Below are 16,791 nucleotides of genomic sequence, written 5' to 3'. Positions count from 1 at the left end.
GCAGCATGGTATGCAAATTATGCTGCGACTACAGTATGGGCTGCGAGTAGCATGGTCATGCTGCCAGCAAGACTAAAAGTATAATTGTTGACTTCCTTATGAAAACCAACACTTTCAGATAGCATGTTCTTAGAGTAAAGATAAACCAATAAACTGGACTTTTATTTCTTGTGATTACATGTATGGTAGGTCACTGGGTCAACAGTCAAGGTCATTTTGGTCCAATGGAAAGTATTTTGCCAAAATCACTGAAATATCCAGCTGAAGGATACAGGCCCCTCCAGGCCTCTTGTATGAAATGTAGCCTTATCATTTTCAAATTAACATGTGACTATTGATTTGGATGTCAGACTGTCACATACCAAATCTGATATTTTTTTACCCCACTAGATATTCTTGTACAAAGTAGTTCCTATTGTTCACTGTACATCATTTTAAGGGAGTTCATCCCCAATTTTTTTATGGCAGTTCTTCATGAGCTGGTAGAATGTTAAATGCTGGAATCATCCCTCAAGCCTCTGTATACATTTGAGATAATCTTTACCATATTGTTTATTTGTTTATTTATTGAAATTCATCTTGACCTTGGGAACTATAAATGGATTGCGCAAAATAAATCTCTTTATTCTAATAATCTATGACCATATGTTTTGTGGCGGTTCTATAAAATAATATCAAAATAAACCATGATTGAAGAATTTATTTGTGAACCAATACAATATGATATAGCTTAAATATACTCTGTAACTGTTAACACAGGTTCTGATTGGACGAGGACAGCGCCTGTTACACTGTATACAGTGTATATATCAAAGAGCACATACCAGATAAGACTGGCGCCAAATTTCTTTGTTCATTATCATTTACCCAGAACAAGTCTGTGAACCATATCCATTGAATATTTCTAATTAAGGGAAATTATGGTAGCAAATAATGAAAACAAATTTGTCACAGTTCATAAATTTCCCATTCATCATTAATAAAAATGCGAAAATATATTAAAAATATCACCGTAATATTAATTATAGATACTTTAGCTGCCAGAAATATTGAAGCAAGTCTTTGACCAATACATTTAGAATACAATTACACTAATTATAACAAATAAATAGAGGATGTTTTTCTGCGCTAATTAACGCCAGATTAACTGTTATACTGAACTGGAAATGAAGTATTGTTGTTCTGTCAAATAAGGAGGCTAGGAATCAAGAGAACTTTGGTACACAGCATAATTCACACGTTTTGTTTGGCAGATTTATGGATAGTCTTTTATCCATCAATTACGTCTATTGTTAAGTTGTCAGGAATTTATATTTGACAGACACAATAATATAGGTTGTCATTACCATCATTAACATCGCTGGTCACTGGGTACAATACAATAAAATGTCTATATTAACATGTAGGACTTGTGAAAATAGTTTATTGTATTCTAGGCCTACGGGGCTTATTATATGACTCGGTAAAATAGTTTATTGTATTCTACAGGGCTTACACTCGGTAAAATAGTTTATTGTATTCTACGGGGCTTACACTCGGTAAAATAGTTTATTGTATTCTAGGCCTACAGGGCTTACACTCGGTAAAATAGTTTATTGTATTCTACGGGGCTTACACTCGGTAAAATAGTTTATTGTATTCTACGGGGCTTATACTTGGTAAAATAGTTTATTGTATTCTACGGGGCTTACACTCGGTAAAATAGTTTATTGTATTCTACGGGGCTTACACTCGGTAAAATAGTTTATTGTATTCTACAGGGCTTATACTCGGTAAAATAGTTTATTGTATTCTACGGGGCTTATACTCGGTAAAATAGTTTATTGTATTCTACGGGGCTTATACTTGGTAAAATAGTTTATTGTATTCTACGGGGCTTATACGCGGTAAAATAGTTTATTGTATTCTACGGGGCTTATACGCGGTAAAATAGTTTATTGTATTCTACGGGGCTTATACTCGGTAAAATAGTTTATTGTATTCTACGGGGCTTATACTCGGTAAAATAGTTTATTGTATTCTACGGGGCTTATACGCGGTAAAATAGTTTATTGTATTCTACGGGGCTTATACTCGGTAAAATAGTTTATTGTATTCTACGGGGCTTATACGCGGTAAAATAGTTTATTGTATTCTACAGGGCTTATACTCGGTAAAATAGTTTATTGTATTCTACGGGGCTTATACTCGGTAAAATAGTTTATTGTATTCTACAGGGCTTATACTCGGTAAAATAGTTTATTGTATTCTACGGGGCTTATACTCGGTAAAATAGTTTATTGTATTCTACGGGGCTTATACGCGGTAAAATAGTTTATTGTATTCTACAGGGCTTATACTCGGTAAAATAGTTTATTGTATTCTACGGGGCTTATACGCGGTAAAATAGTTTATTGTATTCTACGGGGCTTATACGCGGTAAAATAGTTTATTGTATTCTACAGGGCTTATACTCGGTAAAATAGTTTATTGTATTCTACGGGGCTTATACTCGGTAAAATAGTTTATTGTATTCTACGGGGTTTATACTCGGTAAAATAGTTTAATCATTTGAAAAAAATAAATATTTTCTGTCAAATATATATATATCTTGAAATATAATCTTAGTTATAAAAAATCTTATCTTATAAAAAAAATTGGACCTTAGTTATAAATAGAGGTTACACAACGAGTGGTTGTTGGATATGGAATTTATTTCACACGAGTAAGTTATTTTTTAAAAGTTATAAAAGACACGAGCTTTAGCGAGTGTTTTTTGCAACTTTTAAAAAATAATTTACGAGTGTGAAATAAATTCCATATCCAACAATTTCGAGTCGTGTGACCTGTTTCTACCACAATAATATCGGCTTGAATCAAGGGGGAAACGTGGCCAAGTATAATTTCGCGTATGCAAATAAAGTGTGGTATAAACAGATTGTTAATCAACAGCTGTAATGATTAACTGATGGTCTGAGAGTTGAATAACACAGGGTATTGTGGTAGAAGCAAGATTATCTCATAGGTTTAACATAACAGTGAGTTACAAGATGTAACTCAGTGATTCAGGGGCAGCAGTGGCCGAGTGGTTAAGGTGTCCCGACATCACTAGCCCTCCACCTCTAGGTCATGAGTTCGAAACCCACGTGGGGCAGTTGCCTGGTACTAACCATAGGCCAATGGTTTTTTTCCGGGTATTCCGGCTTTCCTCCACCTCTAAAACCAGGCACGTCCTTAAATGACCCTGGCTGATAATAGGACGTTAAACCAAATAAACAAAATACTCAGTGTTTTATTAAAGTACCCGTAGATCAAATTTGAAACAAATAATTATCAGTGATCTTTACTTTTAGATTCATACAATTCAATAAAAACTATTTTTTATATAGTGGAACATAACTAAGGGATGTTAGCTTCATGGTATATTTTTATCAACTGAGGCAAAATGTACTTTGTTTGTTTTTTTTTTTTTTAACGTCCTATTAACAGCTAGGGTCATTTAAGAACGTGCCAGGTGTTGCAGGTGGAGGAAAGCCGGAGTACCCGGAGAAAAACCACCGGCCTACAGTCAGTACCTGGCAACTGCCCCACGTAGGTTTCGAACTCCCAACTCCAGGTGGAGGGCTAGTGATAAAGTGTCAGGACACTTTAACCACTCGGCCACCACGGCCCCCTTCAAAATGTACACCCGGCATGTGACCTGTTTTGACTACAATGAAAAGAATACAAAACTTTGATAATATCTGGTTATACAAATGTAAATTAAATGTAAGATTTATCAGTTTTTCAACAATTGCAAAATAAAATATTACATTATGTTAATCACATTTGTTGGCCCGGACTAAAGTGAGCTAGGGGTCTTCTTGTGAGAGTAATTAAACCAGACTATCCTCAGAAAACACACATGGTAGGGCAGGTGACCCTGTACATTGTCTGAAAGGGGTTAACAATGTGTCCTCTGACTACCCACAAATTAGGTAAACACCTATGGAAAAAGTCAAATTCATTGTGTTCAAAAACCTGAAACAAACACATAACAAAATGTTGAATATTAATTTAGTAGTAGTACCCCTACATGATACATACAGTACCATTAGTACTATACTATATATGCGTTAAACCTGCATCATACAACTGTTTTTTTTGGGGGGGGGGGGTTTCTGTGATAGAAGCCAAAAGCCTGGACATTTAGAAAGGAAGGCAGGGAAATCAAAGAAGGTTTTATTAAGTGGTGGAAATTCTTAAATTGTGTTTGTTTGTTTGAACTGGTGTCATTATTTAGTATCTCTATCCTGCTGCTCGTGCAGGGCAACTCATTGAAAATAGAACAATGACTGTGAAAAAACAAATGAACATTCAGGACCAACTGCAATAGAAATATACATTTGTATTACACAGTTACTGAGGGTATATACATCAACATCAGAATGCTGTCTTTCAGGAGACAAGGTCTTTCTTAGTAAAATCATTTAAAAACGCAAATAACTATACAAAATAACAACTTAATGATGGAGAGACCCCTACAAATCAGACTCAGTAATTATTAGATTGAATCCGTATTTTCCAGATGCCCTATTTAAGATCACTAGGATGGAAGGTGTTGAGGCTTTGTGGAATGGCACTCTTCCATCAATCGTCTTGGCCTCCAATCCATCTATACAGTTCATGGTCTATGAGATGGTGAAACGGTACTTCCAAAGGTTGTTGGTGACCAAGGTATGTAACTTAGTTATTTGCTGAAGTTGTTAGAAGTCATCAATGAGGCTAAGATTATCTTGATTTCTCCTTTTAATGAAGAGATCATGCATAAATTTGCTACCATGCATGTAGTTTTCTATAAAGAGAATGAAAAGGAATGCTTAGTAATAATGACTGGAAAATGTATTTATGCATTTGATACTGGTAAAAATGAAGCAAATTCCAGTTTTTCAACCGGGTTGCTATTTGCCACAAAGATGGATTAAAATCATACTTATAACTTATTTCACAGTTGATGCTTTCTACAAAAAATTTAATTTCTTTTGATCTGTAAGTACATGTATGATCATGGTTTGAACACTCGTTTGACAGGATCTCAGCGGGCTTTTGTACTTTGTCATTGGTGCTATTGCTAAGGCCACTGCTACCATCATAACGTACCCTCTTCAAGTTGTGCAATCACGTCTTCGGGTAAGATGAAAACTAATATTTCCAACATTTTTTTTACTTTAAATGTACACTGTATCTGTTATACTTTACTGAATGTGTAATATATTGTTGTAAGTGTAATATATTGTTGTGAGTGTAATATGTTGTTGTGAGTGTAATATGTTGTTGTTAGTGTAATATGTTGTTGTGAGTGTAATATGTTGTTGTGAGTGTAATATGTTGTTGTGAGTGTAATATGTTGTTGTGAGTGTAATATATCGTTGTAAGTGTAATATGTTGTAAGTGTAATATGTTGTAAGTGTAATATGTTGTTGTATGTGTAATGTGTTGTTGTGAGTGTAATATATCGTTGTAAGTGTAATATATTGTTGCATGTGTAATATGTTGTTATATGTGTAATATGTTGTTGTGAGTGTAATATGTTGTTGTGAGTGTAATATGTTGTTGTGAGTGTAATATGTTGTGAGTGTAATATGTTGTAAGTGTAATATGTTGTTGTAAGTGTAATATGTTGTTGTGAGTGTAATATGTTGTTGTGAGTGTAATATATTGTTGTGAGTGTAATATGTTGTTGTGAGTGTAATATGTTGTGAGTGTAATATGTTGTTGTGAGTGTAATATGTTGTTGTAAGTGTAATATGTTGTAAGTGTAATATGTTGTTGTAAGTGTAATATATTGTTGTAAGTGTAATATATTGTTGCATGTGTAATATGTTGTTGTGAGTGTAATATGTTGTTGTATGTGTAATATGTTGTTGTAAGTGTAATATGTTGTTGTGAGTGTAATATGTTGTTGTGAGTGTAATATGTTGTTGTAAGTGTAATATGTTGTAAGTGTAATATGTTGTTGTAAGTGTAATATATTGTTGTAAGTGTAATATATTGTTGCATGTGTAATATGTTGTTGTGAGTGTAATATATTGTTGTGAGTGTAATATATTGTTGTAAGTGTAATATATTGTTGCATGTGTAATATGTTGTAAGTGTAATATGTTGTTGTATGTGTAATATGTTGTTGTAAGTGTAATATGTTGTTGTGAGTGTAATATGTTGTTGGGAGTGTAATATGTTGTTGTAAGTGTAATATGTTGTAAATGTAATATGTTGTTGTGAGTGTAATATGTTGTGAGTGTAATATGTTGTTGTGAGTGTAATATGTTGTTGTAAGTGTAATATGTTGTTGTGAGTGTAATATGTGTTGTAAGTGTAATATGTGTTGTAAGTGTAATATGTTGTTGTGAGTGTAATATGTCGTAAGTGTAATATGTTGTTGTGAGTGTAATATGTTGTTGTGAGTGTAATGTTGTTGTAAGTGTAATATGTTGTGAGTGTAATATATTGTTGTAAGTGTAATATGTTGTTGTGAGTGTAATATGTTGTTGTAAGTGTAATATGTTGTTGTGAGTGTAATATATTGTTGTAAGTGTAATATGTTGTTGTAAGTGTAATATGTTGTTGTAAGTGTAATATGTTGTTGTAAGTGTAATATATTGTTGTAAGTGTAATATGTTGTTGTGAGTGTAATATGTTGTTAGTGTAGTATGTTGTTGTGAGTGTAATATGTTGTTAGTGTAATATGTTGTTGTAAGTGTAATATATTATTGTAAGTGTAATATGTTGTTGTGAGTGTAATATGTTGTTAGTGTAATATGTTGTTGTGAGTGTAATATGTTGTTAGTGTAATATGTTGTTGTGAGTGTAATATGTTGTTGTGAGTGTAATATGTTGTTGTGAGTGTAATATGTTGTGAGTGTAATATGTTGTTGTAAGTGTAATATGTTGTTGTGAGTGTAATATGTTGTGAGTGTAATATGTTGTAAGTGTAATATGTTGTAAGTGTAATATATTGTTGTAAGTGTAATATGTTGTTGTAAGTGTAATATGTTGTTGTGAGTGTAATATGTTGTTGTGAGTGTAATATGTTGTTGTGAGTGTAATATGTTGTTGTAAGTGTAATATGTTGTTGTAAGTGTAATATATTGTTGTAAGTGTAATATATTGTTGTGAGTGTAATATGTTGTTGTGAGTGTAATATGTTGTGAGTGTAATATGTTGTTGTGAGTGTAATATGTTGTTGTAAGTGTAATATGTTGTTGTAAGTGTAATATGTTGTTGTAAGTGTAATATATTGTTGTGAGTGTAATATGTTGTGAGTGTAATATGTTGTAAGTGTAATATGTTGTTGTGAGTGTAATATGTTGTTGTGAGTGTAATATGTTGTTGTGAGTGTAATATGTTGTTGTAAGTGTAATATGTTGTTGTAAGTGTAATATGTTGTAAGTGTAATATGTTGTTGTATGTGTAATACATTGTTGCATTCGTAATACATAGCTGTATGTGTTATACATTGTTCTATGTAATACAAAGCTGTATGTTATATATTGTTGTATGTTTTACATTGTTGTATGTTTTACATTGTTGTATGTCATACATTGTTGTATGTTATACATTGTTGTATGTGTAATAATACATAGCTGTATGTGTTACACATTGTTCTATGTAATACATAGCTGTATGTTATACATTGTTGTATGTTATACATTGTTGTATGTTATATATTGTTGTATGTTATATATTGTTGTATGTGTAATACATAGCTGTATGTGTAATAAGTTATTGTATGTGTATATTATTTGATTAAGTTTGTGGAAAATTAATGATATCCACCACAACACAAATTACGTAGCATGTATGTTTTAGTCATATGTAACATATACTTCAACACATTTTAATACAAATGCATTTTCCTCAACTAAACACACTGATGCTAGGGCCAGAAGCATGTCAACATAATTTATTAACATTTTATTCTGAAAGGTAGTAAACATATGACATATGAAAGAAACAACATATCAAGCCCAAAGAAATCATATCAAATATAACGATTTAAAAGTGATTCAAACATTAAGCAACTCTCTTGCAACAGGCTGGGTACAACAAAGAAGAAAGGTCAGCAAGTATACTAAGCTGTTTGAAAGAGCTCATCAGGTAAGGAATTATTGTTTTAAATGGTATGTTAGTAAAGTACAAATATTGTTTTAAGTGGTAATATGTTGGTAAAGTATAAATGATATGGTGATAATCAAGCATGTATGTAGATCACATACTACACGTAACAAAACTCTTTAGTAGACTTAATTTTACCATGGCTACTCCGGATATATAACTGTTTAGTGCCATGGTACATATGGACAAGCAATTGAATGTGTGCTTCTGATCCTGCATATTCAGAGGTTTTCAAAAAGTATTGGTTTAATCTAACACGAAGTGTGTTTCCCATGGACTGAGATGTTATAGTGTAGACTTCTCTCACTCCGGTAGAGTTGGAAAACTTCATAAACAGCTACCTGTCTCCCTCTGAGGAGTGGCTATCAGCTACCTGTCTCCCTCTGAGGAGTGGCTATCAGCTACCTGTCTCCCTCTGAGGAGTGGCTATCAGCTACCTGTCTCCCTCTGATGAGTGGCTATCAGCTACCTGTCTCCCTCTGAGGAGTGGCTATCAGCTACCTGTCTCCCTCTGAGGAGTGGCTATCAGCTACCTGTCTCCCTCTGAGGAGTGGCTATCAGCTATCTGTCTCCCTCTGAGGAGTGGCTATCAGCTACCTGTCTCTCTCTGAGGAGTGGCTATCAGCTACCTGTCTCTCTCTGAGGAGTGGCTATCAGCTACCTGTCTCCCTCTGAGGAGTGGCTATCAGCTACCTGTCTCCCTCTGAGGAGTGGCTATCAGCTACCTGTCTCCCTCTGAGGAGTGGCTATCAGCTACCTGTCTCCCTCTGAGGAGTGGCTATATTTCAGGAAGTAATGAATACACTATTTTTATGTCTTAGAAGTGATATTCTTTGTCAGAATCCTATGTTTCATTGACCATGTCGAGATACATGTAATTTATCTAAGTTACGGCAGCAGATGTGAAGTGATGATAAATGTGATTGTCAGTTTGAGATGTGATTGTCAGTTTGAGATTTGATTAGCAACGATGCACTCATTCTTTTCTCCTTTCACTATCCATTCCGTTCCTCAGAGAAACTATCGTGCAGTAAGGATACTGTACAAATATTGGAATGTTGAAACCACTATTATTATCTTCCCTTTGCAAATGTCCATCGGTAGAGTGCACTGAGCTGTTCCACAGAATTTTTTTTAAAAAAAACCCAGCAGATTTTATGTTCATTTCCAATTCATTTACTCAAATCTCTAAGAAAAAACGTACTCATGTGAATTCAACAGTAGTAATCTTAGAATCTGCTACATTTGGTTCATCTATTAATAGTCTACAATAAGGATGTTGTTGGGCACTAATATTTACTGGTTTGGATCCTGTCAGTATCTGTGTGGGTGAGAAAGTATGTCTAGTATGATCACTTTAAACACTAAGTATGATACAGTTGTATGATACAGTTGTATGATAAAGTTGTATGACAGTTGTGTGATACAGTTGTATGATACAGTTGTATGATACAGTTGTATGACAGTTGTGTGATACAGTTGTATGACACAGTTGTATGACACAGTTGTATGACACAGTTGTATGATACAGTTGTATGACACAGTTGTATGATACAGTTGTATGACAGTTGTATGATACAGTTGTATGACACAGTTGTATGATAGTTGTATGATACAGTTGTATGATAAAGTTGTATGACACAGTTGTATGATAGTTGTATGATACAGTTGTATGATACAGTATGACACAATTGTATGATACAGTTGTATGACACAGTTGTATGATACAGTTGTATGACAGTTGTATGATACAGTTGTATGACACAGTTGTATGACAGTTGTATGATGAAGTTGTACGATACAGTTGTATGACAGTTGTATGATACAGTTGTATGACACAGTTGTATGATACAGTTGTATGATAAAGTTGTATGACACAGTTGTATGACACAGTTGTATGACACTATGACACAGTTGTATAATACAGTTGTATGACAGTTGTATAATACAGTTGTATGATACAGTTGTATGACACAGTTGTATGACACAGTTGTATGATACAGTTGTATGACACAGTTGTATGGCAAAGTTGTATGATACAGTTGTATGACACAGTTGTATGATACAGTTGTATGACACAGTTGTATGACACAATTGTATGACACAGTTGTATGATGAAGTTGTACGATACAGTTGTACGATACAGTTGTACGACACAGTTGTATGATAAAGTTGTATGATACAGTTGTATGATACAGTTGTATGACACAATTGTATGACACAGTTGTACGATGAAGTTGTACGATACAGTTGTACGACACAGTTGTACGACACAGTTGTATGACACAGTTGGATGACACAGTTGTATGATACAGTTGTATGACACAGTTGTATGGCACAGTTGTATGATAAAGTTGTATGATACAGTTGTATGACACAGTTGTATGACACAGTTGTATGACACAATTGTATGACACAGTTGTACGATGAAGTTGTACGATACAGTTGTACGATACAGTTGTATGACACAGTTGTATGGCACAATTGTATGACACAGTTGTATGACACAATTGTATTACACAGTTGGATGATACAGTTGTATGACACAATTGTATGACACAGTTGTATGATACAGTTGTATGACACAGTTGTATGATACAGTTGTATGACACAGTTGTATGACACAGTTGTATGACACAATTGTATGACACAGTTGTACGATACAGTTGTACGATACAGTTGTATGACACAGTTGTATGATACAGTTGTATGGCACAATTGTATGACACAGTTGTATGACACAATTGTATGACACAGTTGGATGACACAGTTGTATGATACAGTTGTATGACACAGTTGTATGATACAGTTGTATGACACAGTTGTTTGACACAGTTGTACGATACAGTTGTACGACACAGTTGTATGATACAATTGTATGATACAGTTGTATGACACAGTTGTATGACACAGTTGTACGATACAGTTGTATGACACAGTTGTACGATACAGTTGTATGACACAGTTGTATGACAAAGTTGTATGACACAGTTGTATGACACAATTGTATGACACAGTTGTATGACACAGTTGTATGACACAGTTGTATGACACAGTTGTATGATACAGTTGTATGGCACAGTTGTATGATACAGTTGTATGATACAGTTGTATGATACAGTTGTATGACACAGTTGTATGATACAATTGTATGATACAATTGTATGATACAGTTTAATTCATTAATCCATCTCTCAATTTGTTATAAAAGGTGTTTATGGTTTTTTTTTTCCTTTTGTACAATCCGAAGTCTTCAATCTCAATATCATTGAACTCTCACACATTAGTCATGGGTTCGCTGTCATCTTCTGTAGTGGAGCTCTGGCACAACAGGGAAGTTAAAATTATCTACAAAATTCGTTCCGACTGCCAATTCCTGATCCTAAAGTCTCATTATTAAATGCAATAGAGTATTCAAAATCTTCGGAGTCAAGAATGGGATCTTCTGTCAAACACTTCATTTATTTGGCATCTATGTCAGCATCCCATGAATTCATGAAAGGTTGTACATCCTTAGTTATGCTTGGGCAACACTAATAACAAAACAGCTATCCATTTGGAGTAGCTGATGTCTGTAAGACAAAATTATTTAACCTTTCCCTGGATCCAGAAAGAAAAAAATGCCATTGGTGATGAGAAAAGATTGTGGCAATTGTTTTTTGTCCCATCGTCGATACCCATGTGATCTGTCTCGGAATAGCTCTGATCAATCCGAGGGGGCACTGTCACCAACAGTTGTATTCATGAATTATTCATGAACCAAATCGAGTAATCTGATTGGTTCCATAGAAAATGGCTACAGAAAATCTGACCATTAGTAGTAGTGGAAATGATTTCCGGTAGGATACTTCAGGCTGCCAATGTAACTCAAGTCTGGAACGTTGTCGCTAATTGTACTTTTGACCATCTATAGTATTGAATATATCGAGTCTACAACTCCAGACTATTGCTTTGGACAGAAACGTGGAAGATTTTCTTGAAGATAATGACAGAACCCAGATCCTTTTCTCTACTTATCAAACAAATATCTTGTTTTTGAAACTTAATGATCCGGTCTATATCTTTTGTCAATTTTTTTGTGAATTGCAATCAGTAAACTATCTCAGAACAAATGAATAGATATAATATATTATAAAACAACTTCTTAATCCAATGTGTCCTTGCTTAAGTAATTCACAAAGGACAAGATAATACGCTCATAAATCAAATCGTAACTCTAGCTTACATTGGTTAAAAGCCGACAATTACAAACTTATTACATCATTTTAGTACCTTTTCTAACTTCAAGCTTATATTATGATGCAGAGCATTAAAGCAAATATATGTTCTTTACACCGTGTCAGCCAGCTTTCTTCTTTTAACAGGCAACAGGGTGTGAAAGGACTCTACAAGGGGATGGAAGCCAAGTTATTACAAACTGTGCTCACTGCAGCACTGATGTTCATGGTCTATGAAAAGATTGCAGCCACCATTTTCAGCATCATGGGCCACAGTCAAGCTCAAACTTCATTATGATCCTGAATTAAAAAAATAGAAGTGGAAATCAACAGAGATACTGTGTGTGGTTTGGTTTTCTGGGAATGAATGTTGTGCAAAATTTGACTGACTCTTTAAGAGGCCTTGGGTAATGGTATTACCGTGTCTCGGGAGTATATTTTTGAAACGATACAGGTGAATCATTATGGTCTACTAGAAAAAGTGTGTTAAGGCAGGGAAGATTGTATCCACCGACAAGAAGAATAAATGTATAGCCCCTCATGGAAAATGGGGAGTATGGTTTCCCCTGACGAGTACTATTAGTCGATTCCTATAAATTGAATGTTTTTTATATCCAGATTTTAAATTGAATGTTGAATATTCTAGCTCCAAATATATGAACCTTTATAACATCAAGTGTATCAGACTTGTGAAAACATCACATTGTAATCATGTTTTATAATTAGTTTTTTTTATAAATGACCGATAGATCATCATTTATAGAACCTTTATCATTGAAAGATTTTTAATTTAAATATTTATTTCTATTTCTGCTTTTGCAGAATGCAATGGAAGTTTTATATAGTAACTATATACTCACAGTAAATGCATTGTATAATTTAAATAGCATTTTTACTACATTTTTACCATCAAAATATCAGAAATAATCAAATTGATAGTGTCATTGATTATGTAATTCTCACAAATCCTAGAATCATTGATTATATCTTCCTGAATACTGATGATATAAAGAAATTGTAGTGAACCATCAGAACGGTACTTATTCTTTTCAACGCACTGGAATTCGTTAATATGCAAATAGGCCCAACAACCTATGTAACTGTTGCACATTTGCTGCATACAGTACAGTTTTAAATCAAATACACTGTTGTAAGTCTTTCAAGCGTTGAGCTTCATATCTAGAGCTGTTTTCTTGTTGAATGTTGATCATTGATACCTGTGTCACATAGATGTGGATGCAGATTTGTTTTGATTTATTTATTTTTAAAAGGAAATCAATAGAAAATTGAATAGTTTCCCGTGAAATGTCATGTATTTCACTCCTACAGTAGAATATACCGATATGTTTCACCACAGCTAAAATATCAGTATTCTATAATACTCATAAAGTTATATGAAACAAGATTCCATGAAATAGCCTGCGTGTTTTTAACATCACATGTTGATGCATGATGATACATTGGTAGCATTGGAATAATAATTTTCTATCGAGACCTATGACAGTAGCTTCATTTTAAGAGAATGGTTAAAAGGAAATCAAAATTATCAAAATAAGTTTATAGAAAATTGTGTTTTCTTGTCTTGTTGGTTTACGTCAAGTGCCATGATTTACTCTAAACGTTCCATTTAAAATTTGTTTTTAATTATAATGTTTGTTGATGATTATCAAATATGAAATACTATTGTACTGGCAACATCTGGAACCACATAGGTCTTCATTATTACTAGATTTCTGAAAGGTTTACTGTGTACCAACGCTTCATCTGTTATGTTCTGTGTTGTATTTGTATCACTAGTTACCACCATACTGGTCATTCAAAAGTCCAAAGGTTTCAAACCTACTTTGGCCTATAGTGTGTATCAGATAATTATTTAACAAGATACATTTCCCTTTAGGCTTACTCCTATAACATAAGAGGCCACTGGTCGGCTCTTTTTCTATCGGATATGATTTTGCCGACTGTTACACGGCGCCTGTCAAAAGTATCGCGCCGTGTAAAACCTCTAACATTGTTGGAGTACCTTTAGGCTATGCTATTGTTAAAAGGGGAAAAAAACCTTGAATGTAAAAGGTATAGATATATAATTAAATGGTGTTTCAATTTAAAGCATGTTTCCTTGGTTTAGAGCCAGCACCAGATAAAAAAAGTGGCTCGAGCAGTGTTTATTATGTATGTGTATAATGAATGTTTTAGTATTATTGTTTTTGCACCAGATATTCACTTAGCGTGTTTTTTTAATTGATACCAATATTTTAGTGGATTTACATACTTTTTACTCCTTGGAGCTTTATGATGAGAAAATCCGTGGTATTTGATAGGTATCTAAAACATATCCGTGTCAGTTTTGTGATATTAAACTATTAAAGTAAATCGTATCAAAAGTTTGATGATGAAAAGTTGCTATAAATAATTTACTCATGCATCTTTGTGACTTTTCCCCGAATTTTTGGGCTACCTCGTACATTTTAACAATGAAACAAACCAAATTAAGTGTTTCTCTTAACCTCTTAGGCAGTCCTTTGAAAGGCCACTACGAGTTTCATAACATTTGTTAGAAAATATGTTTACTTTATTCAGTTTTTATCTTTCGGTGGAACCCAGATGTGATATTTTGCATCTGATTAGCTTGAATTATAGGTCCATGGTAAAATGGCTGTCCAAATTTGTCCAAATAACCTGGCGTACTATGGAAATATTCTTTTAAGAGTTTTGATATGGGGGTGGGGGACGGTATATGTATTATTCAGTGTTGTAATAGAAGGGACCATTCCATGATAGTCAGATTTTGGGATAGTCAGATTTTGGTATCCAGTATGGACACACACATTATTGATTATTAAGTGAAACAAATATATACCGTAATTGGACTAACATTGTGTTATTTAATCTTGAAATATAATTCTTCTGCTAGTATTCTACGATCATATCTTCAGCATGTAGTGGGATATGTTGGATTTTGTAGCCTGACACCATGTATGGTATATGGCCCCTACACCAGAAATGGTGTCAGGGCCAGAGGAAACTGGGGCTAGGATGCTGTGTGCTAGCTATTGAAATATTATAAAGACCATCTACAATCAAATTGGTTAATTAACAGTTGTGACAAAATAAATAGTGTACAAACTCCAGTTTTATTGATATTACAGAATTCCTTAGGCTCTGTGGAGTTGTACTATGAAATATACATATGGTTGAAAGTACAGCTAAAGCTGGAAATACTGAAAATTTTGAATAGAAAAGTGATCGGTACGTTACATGGTATTGACTATGATTTATCTAACAATTAATTACATGGTAATATATACATTACATTATATGAATACTTGTTGATTTAATGATATTTTTTTTTATTTTTTTTAACTTTTACTTATTACAATATTCAGAAATTGTATTGCACAACATAAGTGTGTTATATGAAGTAATTTTAGTTATGGTGGATATCAAAATTTGTTTGGATTAAATTTTTGCATGAAACATTTAGTACATCCGTTTTGTTTTTAGCTCACCTGGTCCAAGGTGAGCTTATGCCATACCGCTGTGTTTGTCGTCCGTCGTCCGTCCGTCCGTCAACAATTGACTTCTTCATAACCACACATCAGAATTTGACCAAATTTGGTCAGAAGCATCCCTATGGGGTGGGGACTCAAAATTGTACAAATGGTGGGGCTGACCCCCAAGGGGTCTGATGGGCGGGGCCAAAATGGGTCAATTTGGCTCTATTGATATAAACGACTTCTTCTCTGAAACCAAGCAAAGGATATTGCTCCTATTTGCCTGGCAGTATGACTATGGGGTGGAGATTCAAAATTGTACAAATGGTGGGGCTGACCCCCTTGGGGCCTGAGGGGCGGGGCCAAAAAGGGTCAATATAGCTACTGGGTCTGACATTGCTACAGACCGATTGATATCACCGCTAACTGTGGCGAATTAAAAGTGAGGGTTCGCCACGGGGAAATGTGACGACACCGCTACACAGGTAGCGGGCAGATAAAAGGACAGACGCCCGACGTTAGCTTATAATTCCTATTCAGGTAAGGATTAGAACTGGTTAATAAAAACATCACATTGGATTTCGTGTTGTTTTATCAGTGACTGCCAGCTGCAGTGTCAAGTTCGTATTTATACCAAAAGAAACGACCCAAATAAACTCGGTTTCTCTGATCTCTGTGCTTTGGCAATTGAAAATAATATGGAATATTAAAAACTTCATAGCGAACATAAGAATGTCTTTATGATAAACATAAATGATTTTAGCTGTAATTGTCGGCAAGTCCTTAGATCGTATGTCAAATTATGAACACGTGGATGAAACAGGGATGTATGAACCCCGATTTGAGGTGCTACGATTGTACTGTGTCACGAATAAGAAACAATCTATAAGGTTTTATTATTTGAATACATGTATTTTTATACAATTAGTAATAGTAATCTGACAATT

The 16,791-nt window shown here is 34.1% G+C and overlaps 1 protein-coding gene across 1 annotated transcript in view; it reads left to right on the top strand.

Moving 5' to 3' along the window:
• The window catches only part of LOC117333878 (peroxisomal membrane protein PMP34-like), a 42,300-nt gene extending 26,473 nt beyond the window's left edge, over positions 1 to 15,827 (top strand). The window contains exons 6-9 of the mRNA XM_033893299.1: positions 4,547 to 4,695; positions 5,050 to 5,148; positions 8,054 to 8,115; positions 12,498 to 15,827. Coding sequence (XP_033749190.1) covers positions 4,547 to 4,695; positions 5,050 to 5,148; positions 8,054 to 8,115; positions 12,498 to 12,648 — 461 coding nt within the window. The 3' untranslated portion in view covers positions 12,649 to 15,827. The remainder of the gene's footprint in view (positions 1 to 4,546; positions 4,696 to 5,049; positions 5,149 to 8,053; positions 8,116 to 12,497) is intronic.
• The last annotated feature ends 964 nt before the right edge of the window (positions 15,828 to 16,791 follow it).

Source organism: Pecten maximus, chromosome 1 (genome assembly GCF_902652985.1).
Source record: "Pecten maximus chromosome 1, xPecMax1.1, whole genome shotgun sequence".
Lineage (NCBI taxonomy): Eukaryota > Metazoa > Mollusca > Bivalvia > Pectinida > Pectinidae > Pecten > Pecten maximus.
Note: the sequence above shows the minus strand (reverse complement) of the source record. Positions and strands in the feature narration are given on the sequence as shown.